Source organism: Amphibalanus amphitrite, unplaced genomic scaffold (genome assembly GCF_019059575.1).
Source record: "Amphibalanus amphitrite isolate SeventyFive unplaced genomic scaffold, NRLGWU_Aamphi_draft 000004F_arrow, whole genome shotgun sequence".
Classification (NCBI taxonomy): Eukaryota; Metazoa; Arthropoda; class Thecostraca; order Balanomorpha; family Balanidae; genus Amphibalanus; species Amphibalanus amphitrite.
In genome coordinates, this window is record NW_024881501.1 from 350,825 (window position 1) to 370,519 (window position 19,695).

At 49.8% G+C, this 19,695-nt stretch overlaps 1 protein-coding gene and 1 long non-coding RNA gene across 2 annotated transcripts; both read right to left on the reverse strand.

The window, feature by feature from the left end:
• Positions 1-3,831: 3,831 nt before the first annotated feature.
• Positions 3,832-4,625, reverse strand: LOC122374106. Its single transcript, XR_006255159.1, has 3 exons — positions 4,536-4,625; positions 4,318-4,410; positions 3,832-3,892 (listed from the first exon to the last, which is right to left on the reverse strand). It is a non-coding gene; the product is annotated as an uncharacterized LOC122374106 (long non-coding RNA).
• Positions 4,626-4,698: 73 nt separating this feature from the next.
• On the reverse strand, positions 4,699-10,425 carry LOC122370962 (proline-rich protein HaeIII subfamily 1-like). The gene is made up of 12 exons (XM_043347006.1): positions 10,329-10,425; positions 9,913-9,996; positions 9,698-9,790; positions 9,489-9,581; positions 9,271-9,363; positions 9,053-9,145; positions 6,080-6,172; positions 5,843-5,953; positions 5,636-5,722; positions 5,201-5,239; positions 4,950-5,042; positions 4,699-4,826 (listed from the first exon to the last, which is right to left on the reverse strand). Exons 1-12 carry the CDS (start codon positions 10,423-10,425, stop codon positions 4,699-4,701), a joined length of 1,104 nt encoding a protein of 367 aa, XP_043202941.1.
• Positions 10,426-19,695: the final 9,270 nt, after the last annotated feature.

Here is a 19,695-nt window from a genome sequence, read left to right on the forward strand (position 1 = left end):
AGTGTAGGGGGGGGGGGTCGGCTGGACCCCCCTTGCCGTTTGGCCCCTGATCGAGCTACAGCGTCGCTTAACCCTATTAGTGGCAGGGGGGTTGTTTTTATCCACCCCTCAGGTTTTTCGGGAATATCTCCGAAACCGCTGAAGCTACGATGCTGAAATTTTCTGACTGTTCCTAAAACTAAATTGGGCACATTCCCTGAAAATTTCAAGTTCATAACTTTACCAGGGGCGGCTCCAGAGCACTGGGAATTGGGGGGTCCTATTCGTGAAGCGAGTCATTTGGGCGAAGATCACGATGCTGCACCAGTTTTACGAACAGTGAATGAAAGGTATCATGTGATAACATATATACAAAGTTATTGTGCATCCTCTTTTGACACGTTTTTGCTATAATAGGCGGATCCAGGCGTCCAAAAAGGGGGGTTATTTTTTACCTCCCAACATAGGTGCCCTGACACCGCCTATGCATGACCAATACAATTTTAGTCGTTCTCTCATAAGAAAATTGTAACATAACAAGACCATTGCCACCCTTTTTAGAAACAGTACCAACAAAAACCTTATTTACTATACTTTTTGTGTACCCCCAATCTCAATGATCTGTATCCGCCTATGATTTTTCAAAATGCATATTTTTAGGATCCATGTGAATTTCTGGTTCATTCTCTATCGATCGGCAAAAGTTGCGTTAAGATTGGTTCAGAAACCTGGCCGTGATAAACAGTCTAAAATGTATCTGCAATTTGCCCGTTTTTACCCCCCTCTACCCCCCTATTGACATTTTTTAATTTTATTTTTTTTTAGAAATGTAGATCTCGTTGAGCGAAATCGAATGCCGTTTGAATTTTGAAAATCGGCCCGTTAGATCTCGAGATATCAAGGGGGGTCGTAAACAGCCCCCCCCCCCCCTGCCACTAATAGGGGTAGCCAGGAGCCTGCCACTAATAGGGTTAAAAAACGAGCGTGTTGCCCGTGACGAGAGAAAGCCGATGATGCTCAATTTTAAGGCTCTAGGTCATTGGTTTAGTGTCGCTGCTATGTTTTTTTTTTGAGGGGGGGATGCTGATCACGAATATCGTGTTACTTTTGATCACAGATGATGTCTTTAAGCATTTAGACCAGGTCAGGTCAGGTCAGGTCAGGTCAACCAGTAGGGGTCGTGACGGATATTCGTAGTACCTGTCAACCGCCTCTGACAACTTCGTAACATGTTACGAAGGCACCAAAACTACTTCGTAAATGTTCAAATGCTTTCTAAATTCGAATTCATCTCCAAAATCCAGCATAGAAACATGTAAAACTCGAAAAAGTGAACCGAGGTCACCAAAGATCAATGATCTGACCTGGCCTGACCTTCAGGTGACCTTGCCATCCACCCTATTGCATGGGAGCAACACCAAATCACATGTATGAACGTTTGAAACCACGAAAAGCTTGCAAACGCGCGGCTAATGCGAGCCGACATACGCCGAATCGCGCTTTCGGCCAAACATGGCCTCGGAAAGTAGGTCACATGTCAACGGTCATTTTGGTCAGGGTCATGAAATTTTCAGGGTAGATGTGAAATTGATCAATGCGAGGGTACTGAAAGCTTTGTCGCAATCGGCTGCTTTTTACGCGAGTTATTCGCTTGAAGCCTTGGGTGGGGGGGGGGGGTGGGGGGGGGGGGGTGGCGGGTGCATCAACTTCCCCCCGTGCCGGCGAGGGTTACGGAGACGTATCATGATGTGAGATGACTTCAGGGGCATAAAATGGGTCAAGAGTGGAATTTTGTGATTCGGTGTGCCATTATTCACCTGTATCCGGGTGCCATCGCTAAAAAGAGGAGCATTTTGACCTGACTTTATGATGTGACCAGGTGTCAACAATTCCAGACACGATACGAAATTCATAAGTTGTGCCAAGTTTTGCGTCGCTGTGCGCCGCAGTTTCCGTTACAGACACACACAAACATTGGCAAGTGTGGCCAAACACCCCCCCCCCCACCCCACCCCACCCGGGAGAAAATAAACGATATAAATTGCTATAACTAATCTCACTGAGCTAAATGCGATCGTGACCACTTACAAGCATCATATTCGAGTCGACACAGAAAGACCAGCGATTCGCAGCAGGCCCCCTAGCCACAGATACGTGACTGTGAGCGATAAGGCAACCAGCGCGGCGCGTCCCTGACCCGGTCAAACGCGTCTGTAGCGAGTGTGAGGCCAGAGAGATATACTGTGCCGCTGAGCCTGGGTGTGAGGCGGCACAGTCTACCGTTGAGGCCAGAGGGATGTGCTGTGCCGCTGAGCCTGGGTGTGAGACGGCGCAGTCTACCGCTCCAGTCAAACGCTGGGCCGTCGGGGGGCGAACATCACTTAGTAGGTGAGTGTACGTGCAGGGCGAGGCCTGAGGGGCGGCCGGTGAGGCCATGGCGCCGGCTTCAGGGTCCTCGGCAGTGCGTTTGGGAGCGGGTGGCACGGAGCGTGCCGGTGGTGAGGCCACCTTCTGGGTCGCTTTTGGGGCCGGTAGGGGCGGCCAGTCGTCCTCGGTGAGAGGGGCGGCGGCGGTGTCGGTCGGGCGGGCGGTGGCGGTGGCGGCGGGCGGGCGGCGGTCGGGCGGGCGGGCGGCGACAGCGGTGATCTGGGCCAGCGCGGAGCGAGTGGGAGGGGACCCGGTGTCCGACGGCGGGTGAGGGGCGGGAGCAGCCCGTCGGGCCGCTCCTCCCGGAACCACGTGGCTCCGTTGGGCCGACCGTAGCCTTGGGCCCGGTGCTCCGCGCGGCGGTTCTTTACCTCCGCGCGGTGCCACTGCCTGGCGTCCTCCGCTATTGGGCACCGGGGGTCCCACGCCGGGTGAGGACCGCCGCAGCTGGGGCACTTATCGGGACCGCTACACTTTTCGGGGTCGTGTGGCCCGCCGCAGCGGCCACACTTGGGCTCACGCCGACGGCAGGCGCGCTTGGAGTGCCCATAGGCCCAGCACTTTGTGCAGGGGCGCGGGGCCGGGACCCAGGGGTCCACGGGCACGGACAGGTATCCGCGCCGGATCGCCTGCGGGAGGGTGCGGCCACTGAAAGTTAGGCGGATGGTGGGGTTTGGTCCAAGATTTTTAAGGTCGCGGGAGCGGAGACGCTGGACCCGGACGACGCCCTGGGTCTGGAGCTCTTGAAGAAGCTCCCTGTTCGATACCTCTGTGAGGGCGTCGGACGGTCCAATATATGTGTCAATGGACCGGCGGAGAGAGTTGAGGCGGAGAGAGTTGTACTCGACTTGAGTATGTTATTTACTTTACGTTATGTTTTGTTTTCTGGTTTTGTTTGTTCGTAATTGGTAATTGATGTTACTGGCAACTTAAGCTAATGTATTTAAAACTTCTTCAACGGACAGCTAATTAATGAGCGGGCGGGCCGGTGTACCGGTTGCCGCGGAGGCTCCCGACAACACTTTGTATCTAGTATCTCCAAAAATGTAGGAGCTGGAAACAAGTGTCAATGTTCGAACACAACAAATGACAAAGTCGGAGAACTCTGTTTGTATTATCACAGCAACATAACGAGCAACATCAACAACAAAAACATCAACGAGCTAATAAATTACCTTCCGGATACCCAGCAAGGGCCGACGGCGGAGGTCCTCGCCCCGGCTCCATCGCTTGCTGACCACTCAAGTTGGCGCCCTCAACGCCAGGAGCTGAAAATAAGTACCAATGTTAGAACTCAAAAGATCACAATGTTTTCGAACTCGGTATGTATTATCACAGCTACATAAGGACAACAAAATCAGCGACAAAAACATCAAACGAGCTAATAACTTACCTTCCGGATACCCAGCAACGGCCGACGGCGGAGGTCCTCGCCCCGGCTCCATCGCTTGCTGACCACTCAAGTTGGCGCCCTCAACGCCAGGAGCTGAAAATAAGTACCAATGTTAGAACACAAGACTTCACCAAGTTTTCGAACTCGGTATGTATTATCACAGCTACATAAGGAGCAACAAAAACATCAAACGAGCTAATACCAGCATCTGCGATGCTGGGCTCCGCATCGCGGGACCGCAGGTTGTTTGAGCCCACTCAACCGTAAACGCCGCAAAAACGCCCACCGCCAAACGAGAGGACGAGCCTTGCACGTGCAGACCGGAGTGGGTGTGCTATAAACTGACGTGCACAACACTCTACTAACCGCTCTCTAGCGTTGTGCCAAATTTGAGTGCAATCAGCCCGGCCGTTTTCGAGATCTGGAAGCGGCACCCTGCACGTGCGCACGTGCAAGCTGGGTTACAATTGCCTTGTGCACGGCATCCTATTTGCCGGTCAAACGAGCTAATAAATTACCTTCCGGATACCCAGCAAGGGCCGAAGACGGAGGTCCTCGCCACGGCTCCATCGCTTGCTGACCACTCAAGTTGGCACCCTCAACGCCAGGAGCTGAAAATAAGTACCAATGTTAGAACACAAAAGATCACAATGTTTTCGAACTCGGTATGTATTATCACAGCTACATAAGGACAACAAAATCAGCGACAAAAACATCAAACGAGCTAATAACTTACCTTCCGGATACCCAGCAAGGGCTGACGGCGGAGGTCCTCGCCCCGGCTCCATCGCTTGCTGACCACTCAAGTTGGCGTCCTCAACGCCAGGAGCTGAAAATAAGTACCAATGTTAGAACTGAAAAGATCACAATGTTTTCGAACTCGGTATGTATCACCACAGCTACATAAGGAGCAACAAAATCAGCAACAAAAAATCAAATGAGCTAACCGGTGGGTTAGACGGCGGAGGTCCTCGCCCCGGCTCCATCGCTCGCTGGCCACTCAAGTTGGCGCCATCGGAGGCAGAAGCTGGAAATAAGTGTCAATGTTAGAACACAACAGATGAGGTTTTCGAACTCGATATGTATTCTCACAGCTACAAAACGAGCAACAAAATCAGCAACAAAAACATCAAACAAGCTAATAAATTACCTTCCGGATAACCAGCAAGGGCCGACGGCGGAGGTCCTCGCCACGGCTCCATCGCTTGCTGGCCACTCAAGTTGGCGCCCTCAACGCCAGGAGCTGAAAATAAGTGTCAATGTTAGAACACATCAGATCACGTCGATGAACTCGGTTTAGCTTTTTCTAGGATAGTCCATCACCCATGATCAGGTAACTTCCACGTAGCAATGAGTGTCCCACCCACAGTGCCAACGACTACACAGAGCAGTTATGCTTACCTTGTTCAGGAAGTTGCATCTCCAGAAACTTTAGGAAACCTAGGAAAACAAAGACAATATAGTAAATAATTACCAACTGATATTGCTATCAAAATGCCGGGTGTTATCCTAAAGCATATGGTTTATAATAAGGACATTGTAGGGAAAAAAGTGCATGCCTTTAACACACGGTAATTGACTAACGAGTTAGGTAAATGATAAAGCGCAGCAAAAAAAGTTTCCATATGTTCAGCGTTTTGTGGTTTAAGAGAAAGGGTTGCATTACATTTGTCTTGAACTCACAGTCACGACGTCAAGATATACGCAGTAGATACGATGATGCCATAGTTGCAAGTAGTATGTTGCATGTTGTAGGTAACAGAGCCAAATAAAAGAAGCCGGATGATGAGTAGTTGAGATATGGGAGTAGGTGGTAAAACAAAGCATCAAACTTACTGAAACCATGAATGGTGGACAAGTCGATGCAATCCAGCTCCCCTCCTCCATCTATGAATCTCTGATCACCAGGAGCAGAGAGGGATTCTGAAAACACATCCTACGATTAGCAAAAAACGAAGGTGTGCTCAAAAGCCATAACATTGTCATATAAGGTTAAGAATTAGAAAGCCAAGAGACCGTGGCAGCAGACAGGCTGGAGACTACCTTCTGGATATCCCCCTGGGCCCGGCGTTGGCTCGCGTGAATGCGGCAGAGGTCCCCGCCACGGCTCCTCCGCTCGCTGGCCACTCAAGTTGGCGCCCTCAACGCCAGGAGCTGAAAATAAGTACCAATGTAAGAACACAAAAGATCAATAAGTTTTCAAACTCGGTATGTATTATCACAGCTACATAAGGAGCAACAAAATCAGCGACAAAAACATCAAACGAGCTAATAAATTACCTTCCGGATACCCAGCAAGGGCCGACGGCGGAGGTCCTCGCCACGGCTCCATCGCTTGCTGGCCACTCAAGTTGGCGTCCTCAACGCCAGGAGCTGAAAATAAGTACCAATGTTAGAACTCAAAAGATCACAATCGGTATGTATTATCACAGCTACATAAGGACAACAAAATCAGCAACAAAAACATCAAACGAGCTAATAAATTACGGGTGAGACTAAATACTTACTTCGAAATCTAAGCTGTGTTGCGGCATTGGCGGTTATGTGCGGCGTGTATGCCGCATGATTAGTAAGCGGCGACCACTAAATTAAAGACTTAAACGCTCCAACCTGTTTTCAATGAATAACACTGCATACCAAAAATGCCAATCGCTCTCGTCATAAGATATTTAGATTTAAATAACTAAGTTATCTGCATCATCATTTTGAACCAAATTATTGCTTTCAACTGAGTACTCACTCATTCCTTCCTTCGTTGGCTCCAAACAGTCTTTCGATTGTCTGGAAATCGTATGCCAAATCCCGCACCTGTATACGACTGGTGCATATAAAGGCCGATGTAAGAATTTCAATAGGCTCTCGCATGCGATTTCCTGGCTACCCAAAAAGTCTGTTTCAGTCATGCTATCAAAACATGGTGTCAGCCCTGTCACCAGCTTATGACTGCTCTGCTTGTAGTGCCCCTGACCGTCACCGACTCCCTTCCCTCCTTAAAAGCCTAGTTTCCCTCCATCATCTCTACTAGATTTAGGTGATGCTCCGACAAATTCACAAACAAGACCGAACTTGTTCGGAGTTCGGACTGTGAGTTAACCCTCGCCCTTTAAGGGGGGGGGGGGGTCGAACGGACTCCCCTCGGTTTTTCGCGAATAACTCGCGTAAAAAGCGGCCGATCACGACGTAACTTTTAGTACCCTCGCGTTGATCAATTTTACACTTACCCTTAAATTTCATGACCCGGACGCAAATAACCTTTGACCTGTGACCTACTTTTCGAGACCATGTTTGGCCGGAACCGCGATTCAGCGTATGTCGGCTCGCATTAGCAGCGCGTTTGCAGTCTTTTCGTGGTTTCAAGCGTTCAAACATGTGATATGATCTTGCCCCCATGCATCAGGGTGGGTGTCAGGGTCACCTGAAGGTCAGGTCAGGTCATTGACCTTTGGTGACCTCGGTTCACTTTTTCGAGTTTGACATGTTTCTAGGCCAGTTTTTCGACCTGAATTCGAATTTAGCAACCACATGAACGTTTACAAAGTAGTTTTGGTGCCTTCGTAACATGTTACGAGGCTGTCAGAGGCGGTTGACACCTACTACAAATACCCGGCAGGACCTCTACTGGTTGACCTGACCTGACCTGACCCGACCTGGCCTAAATGAATGAAGACATCATCTGTGATCAAAACTAGCATGATATTCGTGATTAGCACCCCGAAAAACCCCATGGCAGCCACACTACGACGTTCTAACAGGTCCTGATTTTCCCGTTTTTTGGGTCATTGACCTGACCTGGAAGTTCAACCGATGACCTAGGACCTTAACATTGGGTATCATCGGCTTCCTCTCGTCACGGGCAACACGCTCGTTTTTTCCGCGAAGCTCTAGCTTGATCAGGAGCGAAACGGCAAGGGGTTATACCTTATACGTTCGCGGCTGGAAAAACACCAATACGGGCGAGGGTCAAGTTGAAAGTATTAACCCTCGCCGGACCTATTGGTTTTCTACATACGCGCCGGCCGAGGGGGGGGGGGGGCGGGTACGACCCCCCCATCGCCGTTTCGCCCCTGGTGGAGCTAGCGCGTCGCGGAAAAAACGAGCGTGTGCGCCGTTACGAGACGCAGAGATTGGTACCCGATTTTAAGGTCCTAGGTCAACCGGTGACCTCTGAGGTCAGGTCAAGTGCCCCAAGGTACGGTTCAGTTTTTGGTGAATAACTTCGCAAAAAACGGCCGCAGAGCGCCGATTTTGGCAGCATCGTGTTCGCCTCGCTCAGGCGCGTCGAATGATATACTTTTTGTTCGGGTCAGGTCAACTTGGGGTGTTGACCTCAGGTCAAGGTCAGGTCAGCACCCCCAGGTCACGAAGTTGGTCGAAAGAGGTCATGTCGCATATCATTCGATTCGGCAGGCCTTCCTGAGTCCATTGGTGGCTTTCCCGACTCGCTAACTCAATTTGATCAAGAGTTATTGACGAAAAACTAATATGACCTTGATGACGTCATCAATGACGTCACGCAAGGTCAACATTGCAAAAGTGACGTATCTAACCTTGCAAGGAGTGCATCAAATCACGATTCTGTGTGCTTGAGATAGTTGGAGATCGTTCCCGGCGCCAGAATAGCAGTTTTCATTTTTCCCCATTGACTTATAATGGTGAGGTCACGAAAATGACCTGACCTCATATGACCTTTAGGAAAAATCCGAGATATACAAGTTGTGGGACTCATAATGGATACTAGATCCTGCAAGTTTCATTTACCTGTGACATCTACTCTGGCAGTGAGGGCGTTGCGAAGTTGCGACATCTGAAGACCGTGCAGAGGTTCACTTATGACGTCATAGGTCAGTGACCTGACCTGACCCAAAAATGCGGTTGGTGTCAAAAGATGCGGCTTGGATCAAAGGTCAGGTATGCCAAGTTTCAGCTCTCTATCGCCAGCGTGTTCGGAGCTATCGCGAAAAAACCCTATGGGGGGGCGGCACCCGCCCCCCCCCCCCCTCGGCCGGCGAGGGTTAATTTGGTTCAAAACGATGATGTAGATAAGTTAGTTATTTAAATCTAAATATCCTATGACGAGAGCGATGGACATTTTTGGTATGCAGTGTTATCCATTGAAAACAGGTCAAAGCTATTGAGTTTTTAATTTAGTGGTCGCCGCTTGCTAAGCATGCGGCATACACGCCGCACATAACCGCCAATGCCGCAACGCAGCTTAGATTTCGAAGTAAGCATTTAGTCTCACCCATAAATTACCTTCCGGATACCCAGCAAGGGCCGACGGCGGAGGTCCTCGCCACGGCTCCATCACTTGCTGACCACTCAAGTTGGCGCCCTCAACGCCAGGAGCTGAAAATAAGTACCAATGTTAGAACTCAAAAGATCACAATGTTTTCGAACTCGGTATGTATTATCACAGCTACATAAGGACAACAAAATCTGCGACAAAAACATCAAACGAGCTAATAAATTACCTTCCGGATACCCAGCAAGGGCCGACGGCGGAGGTCCTCGCCACGGCTCCATCGCTTGCTGACCACTCAAGTTGGCGCCCTCAACGCCAGGAGCTGAAAATAAGTACCAATGTTAGAACTCAAAAGATCACAATGTTTTCGAACTCGGTATGTATTATCACAGCTACATAAGGACAACAAAATCAGCGACAAAAACATCAAACGAGCTAATAAATTACCTTCCGGATACCCAGCAAGGGCCGACGGCGGAGGTCCTCGCCACGGCTCCATCGCTTGCTGGCCACTCAAGTTGGCGCCCTCAACGCCAGGAGCTGAAAATAAGAGTACCAATGTTAGAACTCAAAAGATCACAATCGGTATGTATTATCACAGCTACATAAGGACAACAAAATCAGCAACAAAAACATCAAACGAGCTAATAAATTACCTTCCGGATACCCAGCAAGGGCTGACGGCGGAGGTCCTCGCCCCGGCTCCATCGCTTGCTGGCCACTCAAGTTGGCGCCCTCGGAGGCAGAAGCTGGAAATAAGTGTCAACGTTAAAACACAACAGATGACGTTTTCGAACTCGGTATGTATTCTCACAGCTACATAAGGAGCAACAAAATCAGCAACAAAAAATCAAATGAGCTAATAAAATACCTTCCGGTGGGTTAGACGGCGGAGGTCCTCGCCCCGGCTCCATCGCTTGCTGGCCACTCAAGTTGGCGCCCTCGGAGGCAGAAGCTGGAAATAAGTGTCAACGTTAGAACATAACAGCTGACGTTTTCGAACTCGATAGGTATTATCACAGCTACATAACCAAAATCAGCAACAAAACATCAAACGAGCTAATAAATTACCTTCCGGATACCCAGCAAGGGCCGACGGCGGAGGTCCTCGCCCCGGCTCCATCGCTCGCTGGCCACTCAAGTTGGCGCCCTCGGAGGCAGAAGCTGGAAATAAGTGTCAATGTGAGAACACAATAGATGACGTTTTCGAGCTCGGTATGTATTCTCACAGCTTCATAACGAGCAATAAAATCATCAGCAAAAACATCAAAAGAGGTTATAAATTACCTTCCGGATACCCCGACGACGGGGGCCCCCGCCACTGCTGCTTCGTTGCCGAGTCAACTGAGCTGTTGTTCGCGGCTGCCAGAAGTACCTTCTTCATGTCCTGTGAATATGTTCACATAATATAATGCACGCATTTTTTCGACCGCTGTTGATTTACCGGCATTCAGACAGTAGTAAATTCGTTATTCCGTGCGGCGTATGTATGCACTATGAATAACACCTATCCCGCACATAACTGATTGAGCATGGAGAAGCCATTGATTCCACTATGAATAAGTAAACAAATGAAAAGAAATCGTGAGGGAAATTATCGAAAACGATTGTGGCTCTTTACAAATCACGCGGCGTTGCCAAATTCCCGTTGCTTAAGTTAGTAAATGTGTATACAACTAGGGCACCAAAAAAGTTAGGGCAACTATGGCACCAAAGGCGATAAGTTAATATATTCATTCTTTATTTGGACAGGTGTTCTACTTCTGACCCAAAAGAAGTTACGTAATTACCATGGAAAACGCAAATGTAGTGTACGCACACTCTACATGAAAAGATATATACATTTCGCTATGGTGAAGGAAAATGAAGCCAAATGGATTGCTGTATATATCATAGCCTATATCATATTAACAATCCCTCATTGCCGGCCTTTGTTGGTTGAGTTCTTGGTACCTAGTTGTGATTTATGGACAGAAATTTCAAGAATCCTGTAAAAGTATACATATTATACATCAGATATTAATTGTCCGGATCAAACAGTTTTAAACACAAAATCAGTGAACAGATGCAGGGTGGATATTGGGTAGGAAGGGCGACGACTTCCCAGCACAGTCAATAGCATTAACTGGTACGCTAACGCTGCGAAGGATGGGAGAAAGAAACTCACCTTCAGAAGCTGGGAAGAAGGATCAATTCTCACTGGAAATGAGAATGAACACACTGTAAATGGTTTTAGCCAAGTTCATCAAGCATCATCATCAAGCATAGTGCGACTGTAGGATATCAATCAGCACCACAACAAAATAATGCATTTGCCCCAAGCAACTTCTCTGGCGATGGAAGACGCCATGACCACACAGAAGATCAAGCACACAGGCTCAAGGACCCAGCCACCACACCTTAAAATCACACCTTAAAATCACACCGCATGGTCTCTTTGCTTATCTTTGCTAGAGGAATCCATACTGGAATTCTGAAACGAACAAAACCAACATTGTACATCATGCCAATTCCACTTGAATACTGCAAAAATAGAGATCCTTGAGACGATTCATAAAAATAGTACGCAGTACTCTAGCGAGGAACATCTTGATATATGTATTTATAATTTGAAATGATTTTTTCCCCTCTATAATTAATTAAAAATGCAATAAAAAGCAAAAATATTATATTGTTTGGCAAATTTTCGAACAACAGTTCATTCTCAAGCCACATGAAACAACTGACAACGAAGTTTTTTAACTGCCAGCAAACTTGCAAGCACAAGAACTGGCGCTCCTCTCCAAGGGACCTAACTTCGCAATCACACAACAGATATCCAGCAATATTCTATTGGAGGTGGAAAAGGGGGTCGACCGTTTAGCGTACGCCAAACGCTAGCAAGATGAGATTCAACGGACGAATTCAATAATGCGAAACGACACAACGACGCACCGACCAGCCTCGAACGGACCTCCAGCGACCGGTCAGCCTGCCGAACGGCCTCCTACGATCGGTCAGTCTGCTGACCGACCTCCAGCGACCGGTCAGTCTGCTGACTTGAGGGTGCGCAAAAAGTTCTGGCCCTCTTACAGTAAGCGCTACTACGCGAACTGCGGTTGCTTTTCGGGAAGCCAATAGCCGCACGCAATATCTTCAATGATCCTGCTACAGAGCCAGATGTCGAACAAAGCAGACCATTAACGGCCAGTCATGGAGGCAGGCTAAACGTTACATTGTCGTTGGATACCCGCGCGCGGCGAGGCCGAATCGGGCATGACTGTTGAGCAGGTTGCGATGAAATTTGGAGCCCCCTGCGAAAAATTACGCGTATCAAAGCCAAATACCAATAGGGGAGATCCTGGAATATGCCCCCAGGTCAGACCCGTCACGTCCAGTCAAAACTCTGAGAATGTGACTGCCGTGTCTCAGGCCATCCAGGACAGCCCCACGGCTCGGGCGGCAAAAAGTGCCCAACCGTCTTCATTAACGCCAATTAGAAGATAAATGGGACGATGTATGAGCGTCTGCTTGACAGTGACGTCATCCCATGGATCCTGAAGACGTATCGAAAAATCGATTTCGTTTTCCAGCAGGATACTACACCCGCAAACAACGCAAGTTCCATCCAGCACAAGCAAACAGAGGAGCTCGGGGGAGAAGCCCATTGTTGTCTTAATGACATATTGCCCCCTCAGTCACCCGACCTGAACCCCTTGACTAAAGCATCTAAAGCGTTTTGCAGGATGAGGTCCAGGGAAAGTCCCATCCCAATTTGGAGGCCCTGAAGGCACACATCGTGAAGATGTGGGAGACGAAGGACCCCACCTACATAATCAAGACATGCAAGTCTTTCCGCCTACTTGTGGAGAAGGTCATTGCCGATAAGAGGGTTATATCGCGCATGAGGTGAGTGAACGTATCTGGTTTGGTAATGCAATCCAATATTTGGTGTTAGCATTGATAATATTCACTCCGATTGCATTCGTTTATCGAAGTACAGAAATGGGCCAGAACTTTTTGCGCACCCTGCACTGCTGACCAGCCTCCAGGAATGACGGCAAATGGTATGCCAAGGTTAAAGGCAGGTCTGTCTTTCAGATTCCCTGACACGGACAAAAGGTTCCCTCCACCTTCAGCTATGGAAGTTGAATGTAAGCTAAAAAAGCTAAAAAAATGATTCAGTGAAGTGTTACAAAAAGCATAATGGGTCTAAGAGTAACGTAACTGAGAGTGAAATGCAGTTTTTGGACGAGCTACAGAAAAACGACAACGTAGCTATAAAACAGAGTGACAAGTGCAAAGGTCTTATTATCATGGATAGGACGGAGTATGTCAACAAATCTCATGCTATTTTAGACGATCGGAGCAACTATGAAGCTATTGACAAGAATCCAGTACCTAAAGTCGAGGCAGAATGTAAAAGGATATTCAAGAATGTTCCTAGAGATATAAGTTTCCAGATGGCACGATTAAGGAGTTGATCCCGAATCACAGCAGGACAACGGTTTTCTACGGTGTTCCGAAGGATCATAAGGTCCCACTCAGACCTGTTATTTCAGCTTGCGGTGGTCCTACTGAAAAGATGCCATGTCTTTTAGAGCGCGTCCTGAAACAGCTCCAGCAGGAGAGGTGTTCCCCTAAAGTGGAGCGACCCCCCAGTGAAAGGAGAGGGGCGCACCATCGCAAGCAGAAGAGGGGCGCCCTGGCAGCAGATTGGCGCCCCTCCCCCCAACAAACAAGATGAGCCCCATGAAAATAAAAGGAATGCCCCTGACAGAAAAAAGGGCGTCTCCGGCAGAGGAAGGGGCCCCAGCGCAAAAGAGAGTCGACCCAGCAACAAATGGGCGCCCCATCAACCGTTGGGTGCCCCCAGTAGAAGAGGAGCACCTTATCACAAAAGGAAAATGGGTATATTCTGCATGAGAGGGGCACCCCAGGCAGCGTGAAGGCAACCCCAGCAGAAAGGCGGCGCCCTAGTGAAAGAATAAGTACGCACAATTCCCAGCAAAAGAGGGGCGCCCCAGCAACAAATGGGCGCTCCGGTAACAGATCGGCGCCCCCGGCAAATAAGAGGAGCCCCATCAGAAGAAAAGGAGTGCCCCTGGCAGAAGATCAGCGCCCCCCAGAAGAATAGAGGCGCCTCCATCAGCCCCTCCCCCCCCCCCGTCTAACTTCGGAACGGAACAAATGATCGTAGATACCATCGACAACCATCGGTTGGGCGAGAGTAAAAGGTGGTCGTGTGACATGACATCATTAAAACGTCATTAAAAAAAATCAGACAAATTTCACTCACATTTTCAGGGAGCGTGTCAAATTGATGTATGATAAGGTAGAGAAAGTTTAACGTCGATGGCCTAATGCGTTAGAAGCTGTTAGCGAAAAACGGGAGGGGGCAGTTTCTGCCCCCCCCCCACACACACACCGGGGCGCGGGTTAATGAGTATAACATTTTTGTAACAAAATAATAACATTACTGTATGGTTGATGGCTGTGATTGAAAAATAAACATTTGGGAAATAACAATTTACTAAGTAAATATCACCAACATGTTAAATTATAGATGACAATATAAAAACATTCATTTTTCTAGACCGCGAAATAGCAAATTATGACCTCTCTCCAAAGTGAGGTGTTTCTTTACCATATTTCACACACTAACTTTATTTTTAAACTCACCTTGTTCGTCCCATGGCAACCCTGGCCTGTCCCCTTGAAAAGCTTATTTCAAAGAACTGCCTAGGTTGTTCCATCCTGAAAAAAAGAAAAAATTATTAAGTAGCACAAAGCAACATATAAAAGAATAGTGCATATTGGTAAACTCAATAGTCAATACACATCCATAGACCCTAGGACAAATTATTTTTACCTAAGGTGTGTGACAAAGGCAATTAAGGGAAAGACACAGCATCAACCGGCATTCCTAGTGCCAAAATAACAGTTTCCATATTTCCCCATTGACTTATAATGGTGAAGTCACGAGAGTCCGTGACTGACCTGACGTCCTGACCTTTAGGACAAAATTCGAGATAAACAAGTTGTTTGACTAATAGCAGGGCGGACAGGGCGGGCATGGTTTGGAATGTAGGTACTGTTTGCGTGTATGTGGAAAGGTGTGAGGTGCATGCATGGTTGTTATGTATGTGTATGCAAATAAAAAACGTGAAAAAGGTTGTAAGACCCCTGGAGGATACTACCTCCTGTAAGTTTCATCTGCCTGTGAAAGTTCCTCTGGTAATGAGGGCGTTGCGAAGTGGCGAGTTGCACTGGCGGATCCAGGGTTTCAGCGCGGGGGGGGGCATACCAGGTCACGGAGCCAAACCTAGGGTACCCCCAAATCCTGTTTTCTCATCGGATTTAGGCCACTTATTTTTCGTCATAGCCCTGGCACGAGTTTTTTCTTTAAAAAAAAAAATAAAAAAATAGTAGGACACCTGACCCCATTGGCAGATCCAGGAGGAGGAGGCTTTTGGGACAAATACCCGGGCAGCGCCAGAAATCGACGAGAATTGGTGGGGCCGGTGGGGCCCTCAGAATGACTGGTGTGTAGAGCCGACCCAAGGGCCGCTGGTGTGGAACCTTAAGAGGTACTCGCGTGGGACCATCAAAGGTATCGGTGTGGGTTCCCCAGAGGCAGTGGTGTGGGGCCCTCAGAGGCACTGGTGCAGAAACCACAAAGGACTCACATGGACGCCGTTGTGGTGCCTCAGACACTGGTGTGGCGCTAAGCCCACACCATTTACAGATGGCTGTGTGTGGGGCCCTTGGAGTTGTTGGTGCGAAATGCGAATGCTAAATAACCCAGTAGGGCCTCTCAGAGACCGACAAAGGGCCCTCAGAGGCCGGTGACGGGCCGTATGATGCCAACAATGGGCCTTCACAGGCCGGCAAGTGAGGGCCTGCAGTATCTTCAGGAGCCCTGTGGAGTCCTTAGAGATCGGCATGGTACTCTCAGATGCCGGTGGGGCCCTCGGAGTCACCGGTGTAGGACCTACAGAGTTACCGGTGGCTGGCTGCCAGAGACACTGGTGTGGGGCCCCAGAGGCGCCGGTGTGGGACGCTCAGAGTCGCCGATGTGGGGCCTCAGGAGACACTGGTGTCTCAGAGGTGGCGTTGTAGGGCCCTCAGACGTGTCTGTGTGGTGCCCTCACAGTCGCCGGTGAAGACTTTCAAAGGCATCGTTGTGGGAGTCCTCACTTCTCAGAGACACAGGCATGGGGGCAAAGGGTCTTCGAGAGGCCAGCAAGGGGTGGATGGAGGCCTTCAGGAGCACTGTGGGATCCTGGAGACCGGCGTGGTACTCTCAGGCGTCGCTGGGAGCCCTCAGAGTCACCAGTGTGGGGCCCGCAGAGTTGCAGGTAGGTAGCCGTCAGATGCGCTTGTGTAAGACCTTCAGAGGCGCCAGTGTGGGGCCCTCAGAGCCGCCGCCGATGTAGGACCTTAAGAAACATTGGTGTTTAGGCTGGGGGGATCCGTGCTATCGTAAGTTATATCGGACGTGGCTGCGAAACTTCTCTCGGTACGAAACTTCTCTTGATCGGAAGAAAATCGGAGGGATGAAAAAGAAAGAGCGGCCCATCGGAGCTACGTTGTACGTAAGTTGTTTCGCAGCGTTTAAATGCCAGTTTTACTACGATTTAAATGCCAAGCAGATCAGCTGACCTCGTAGTACCATGTCGATAAGGTCGAATTCCCCATACGTCTATAGTGTAAAAGTGACCCCTATTGCAAATGGGCTGTCAGGGACATCTCCTCCTCTGTAAATTTGGATGGATCATGTGTCGGCATTCCCACGTTCGTTTCGGAGTCCATCTGTTCCATTTGGAGCCCGTCAGTTGGCGTCATGAGTTGGCGCAGCGAGCGCCCCGAAGACTGCGTCTGCGCACGAGGCTTCGCGATGGAGGAGTATTTTGACGAAATCGCCCTCGCTGCAGAAGAAATAGAGGAACTTGTTGAGAAAGAGGAGGCCGCAGTGTGCCGACGACTTTAAACTGTACGCCAACGCCAAGACCAAGGCAATCAGGGGGCGCTCAGATGATCGGGAGGTTTCAATTGATCAGGGACCCACCAGATGACCAGGGAACCCTCTGATAACCAGGGGCCCTTCCAGTAACCAGGGACTCCTTCAATAACCAGGGGCCCCTCAGTAAACGTGGGCCACCCAGGTTACTGCAAGAGACAGGAGTCCCTTATAACCAGGGACCGGCAAGGTCTCTCAGGTCCGTTTTTGACAAAGCTGTTATTGACGTCATATGCGAGCCCTTTGCCACCAGCAGAGGGCCCTTTCAAGCCTTTTTAGGGCCGTTTAACGTCTCTTGAGTTTCCTTTGAGGCTAAGGGCCTCTTCAGCAGCCGAGGGGTCTTTGAGGCCTTTTTGAGGGCCTCTTAACGTCAGCTGAGGACCGTTGGACGCCATCTGAGGACCGTTTGGGGCCTTCTGATGGCCAGTAGATGCCAACTGAGTGCTCTCTGACACCAGCTGAGGGCACGCTGACACCAACTGGGGGCCTCCTGACACCAGCTAAGGGCGCTTTTATATTTGACACGAGCTCAGGGCCCTTTGACGCCCTTTGAGACCTTCTGAGGTCCGTTAGACGCCAGCAGAGGACCCTTTGGGGTCATATGAGGGCCCTTTGCTGCCTTCTAAGCGGCCTTTGAGGCTTTTTGAGGGCCGCTTGACGCCACCTGAGGACCGTTGCGGTTGGACTCCAGTTACGGACCGTTTGAGGCCTTCTGATGGCCATTTTGCGCCAACTGAGGGCCCTCTGACACTAGCTGGGGGCCCTCTGACACCAGATAAGGGCCCTTTAAGGCCTCTGAAGTCCGGTTAACGCTAGCGGAGGGCCCTTTGAGGGCCAAATGAGGGCCCTTTAAGACCTTATAAGGGCTCCTTGAGGCTTTTGAGGGCCGCGTGACGGCATCTGAGGACCGTTGTACTCCAGCTGACGACCGTTTAAGGCCTTCAGATGGACTTTTGGAGCCAGCTGAGGAGGGCTCACTGACACCAGCTGGGGGCCCTCTGACACAAGCTAAGGACTATTTAAGGCCTTCGGAGGGTCGTTTGACGCGAGCTCAGTGCCCTCTGACGCAGGTTTAGGGCCCTTTGACGCCCTTTAAGGTCTTCTGAGGTAGGTTTAACGTTGGCTGAGAGCCCTTTGAACCCATCTGAGGGCCCTTTGAGGCCATCTTGTGGCCCTTCATTTGGTCATCTGAGGGCCCTTCGACACCAGATGAGGGCCATTTGACGCTAACCGAGGGCCCTTCGAGACCATCTGAGGACCCGGTGACCCCATCTGTGGGCCCTTTGAGGTTTTTTGAGGGCCATTGAAATTTCACAATACCCCTGGCTGCGCTACTGGGCATTTATGGACTCGTATGGGCCTGCTGGGGAACGAGATGGGCCCTCCCGGTCTTTTCAATCATTATTTCAGTTCATTTTACATGGTCTTCGGCGGTCTAAAGATTAGGGGCCCCAACTCGAATGGGGGGGGGGGAGGCCCGTGTGCCCTCTCCTGTGTGCGGCCTTGCCGACACTACACCGCTTCCCCTCCCTCCGCCATAAACGCACCGCTGCACTGTTAGGCGCCGACAAATACGGACCGGCGCCGCAACCGGCTCCCCAGTGGCCTGCCTCGGGTTGACATAGCCCTTCCCGAACACCAGTGTAACCCCCACGCGGCCTAGGTATCGCCGCGCCCACCTGTCCGCGGCGCGGCCTCTGATGGCGTATCGGATCATTGATGGTGCGATAGGTACATGTTTTGGTCAAATTTTCGCAATTAACGCGAAAAATTGCCCAAAACACTTTTTAAATTTCAAAATTGAAAAAAAAATAATTACAAAAATGACGTGAAAGTGACCGTTTTCAACGTGTAAATTTAAAACGCTCTAGCGCAGCCATTTTTGAAGAAATCGACTTCAAATTTTGCACACGTGTTCATCAACCATATTTGTTTAACATATATTTCGGTTTTGTGAAAATTTTGAAAATTTCTTATATTTTTCCCTTGAGAAAGAGGTAAAGCTTCGCTACGATCGGCCTTCCGATCGACCGAGAAGATTCGTAAAGTTAGTTCGTATCTTCACCATTTGCGATACAACTTGCGTATCTACTTAGCCTACGATGTGATGGATCCCTCCAATATCTGTTCCGATTCAACTTACGTTTGATCGCAACTGCGAGGTGCCTTGCGATCACATGGATCCCCCCAGCTTAGTCCCTCAGATTGGCGGTGTTGGGCCCTCAAAGGCGCCGGTGTGAGACCCTCACGGCTCACAGACGCCGTTATGGGCCCTCAGAGACACTAGTGTGGAGCCGTTCCATGCGGGTATGAGCAAGGACCATAATTAGAGCTGACGCTTAATAGGTCAGCAAGGTCACTCAGAGGCCAGCACAGGGCCCTCAGAAGCCGGAGTGGGGTCCTTATGGAGATGTGTGATGTGTGGCGACTCAGGAGCCCGTGACTCCGTGGGGTGCTCTCACGAGTCCTGCGGAGTGCGGGTCTTATCTCAGTCGAAATAAGGCACGCTTGGAACCTGAGCGGCCAATTGGCACTGCAGGGCCTCTCGGGCCCATAGGGCACCATGCATCTAATGAGGCGGCACGCACCCCTTGTGCCCCCCCCCCCCCCCCCCCGGTTACGCTGCACTGGCTGCGGCCATACAGGTAAACC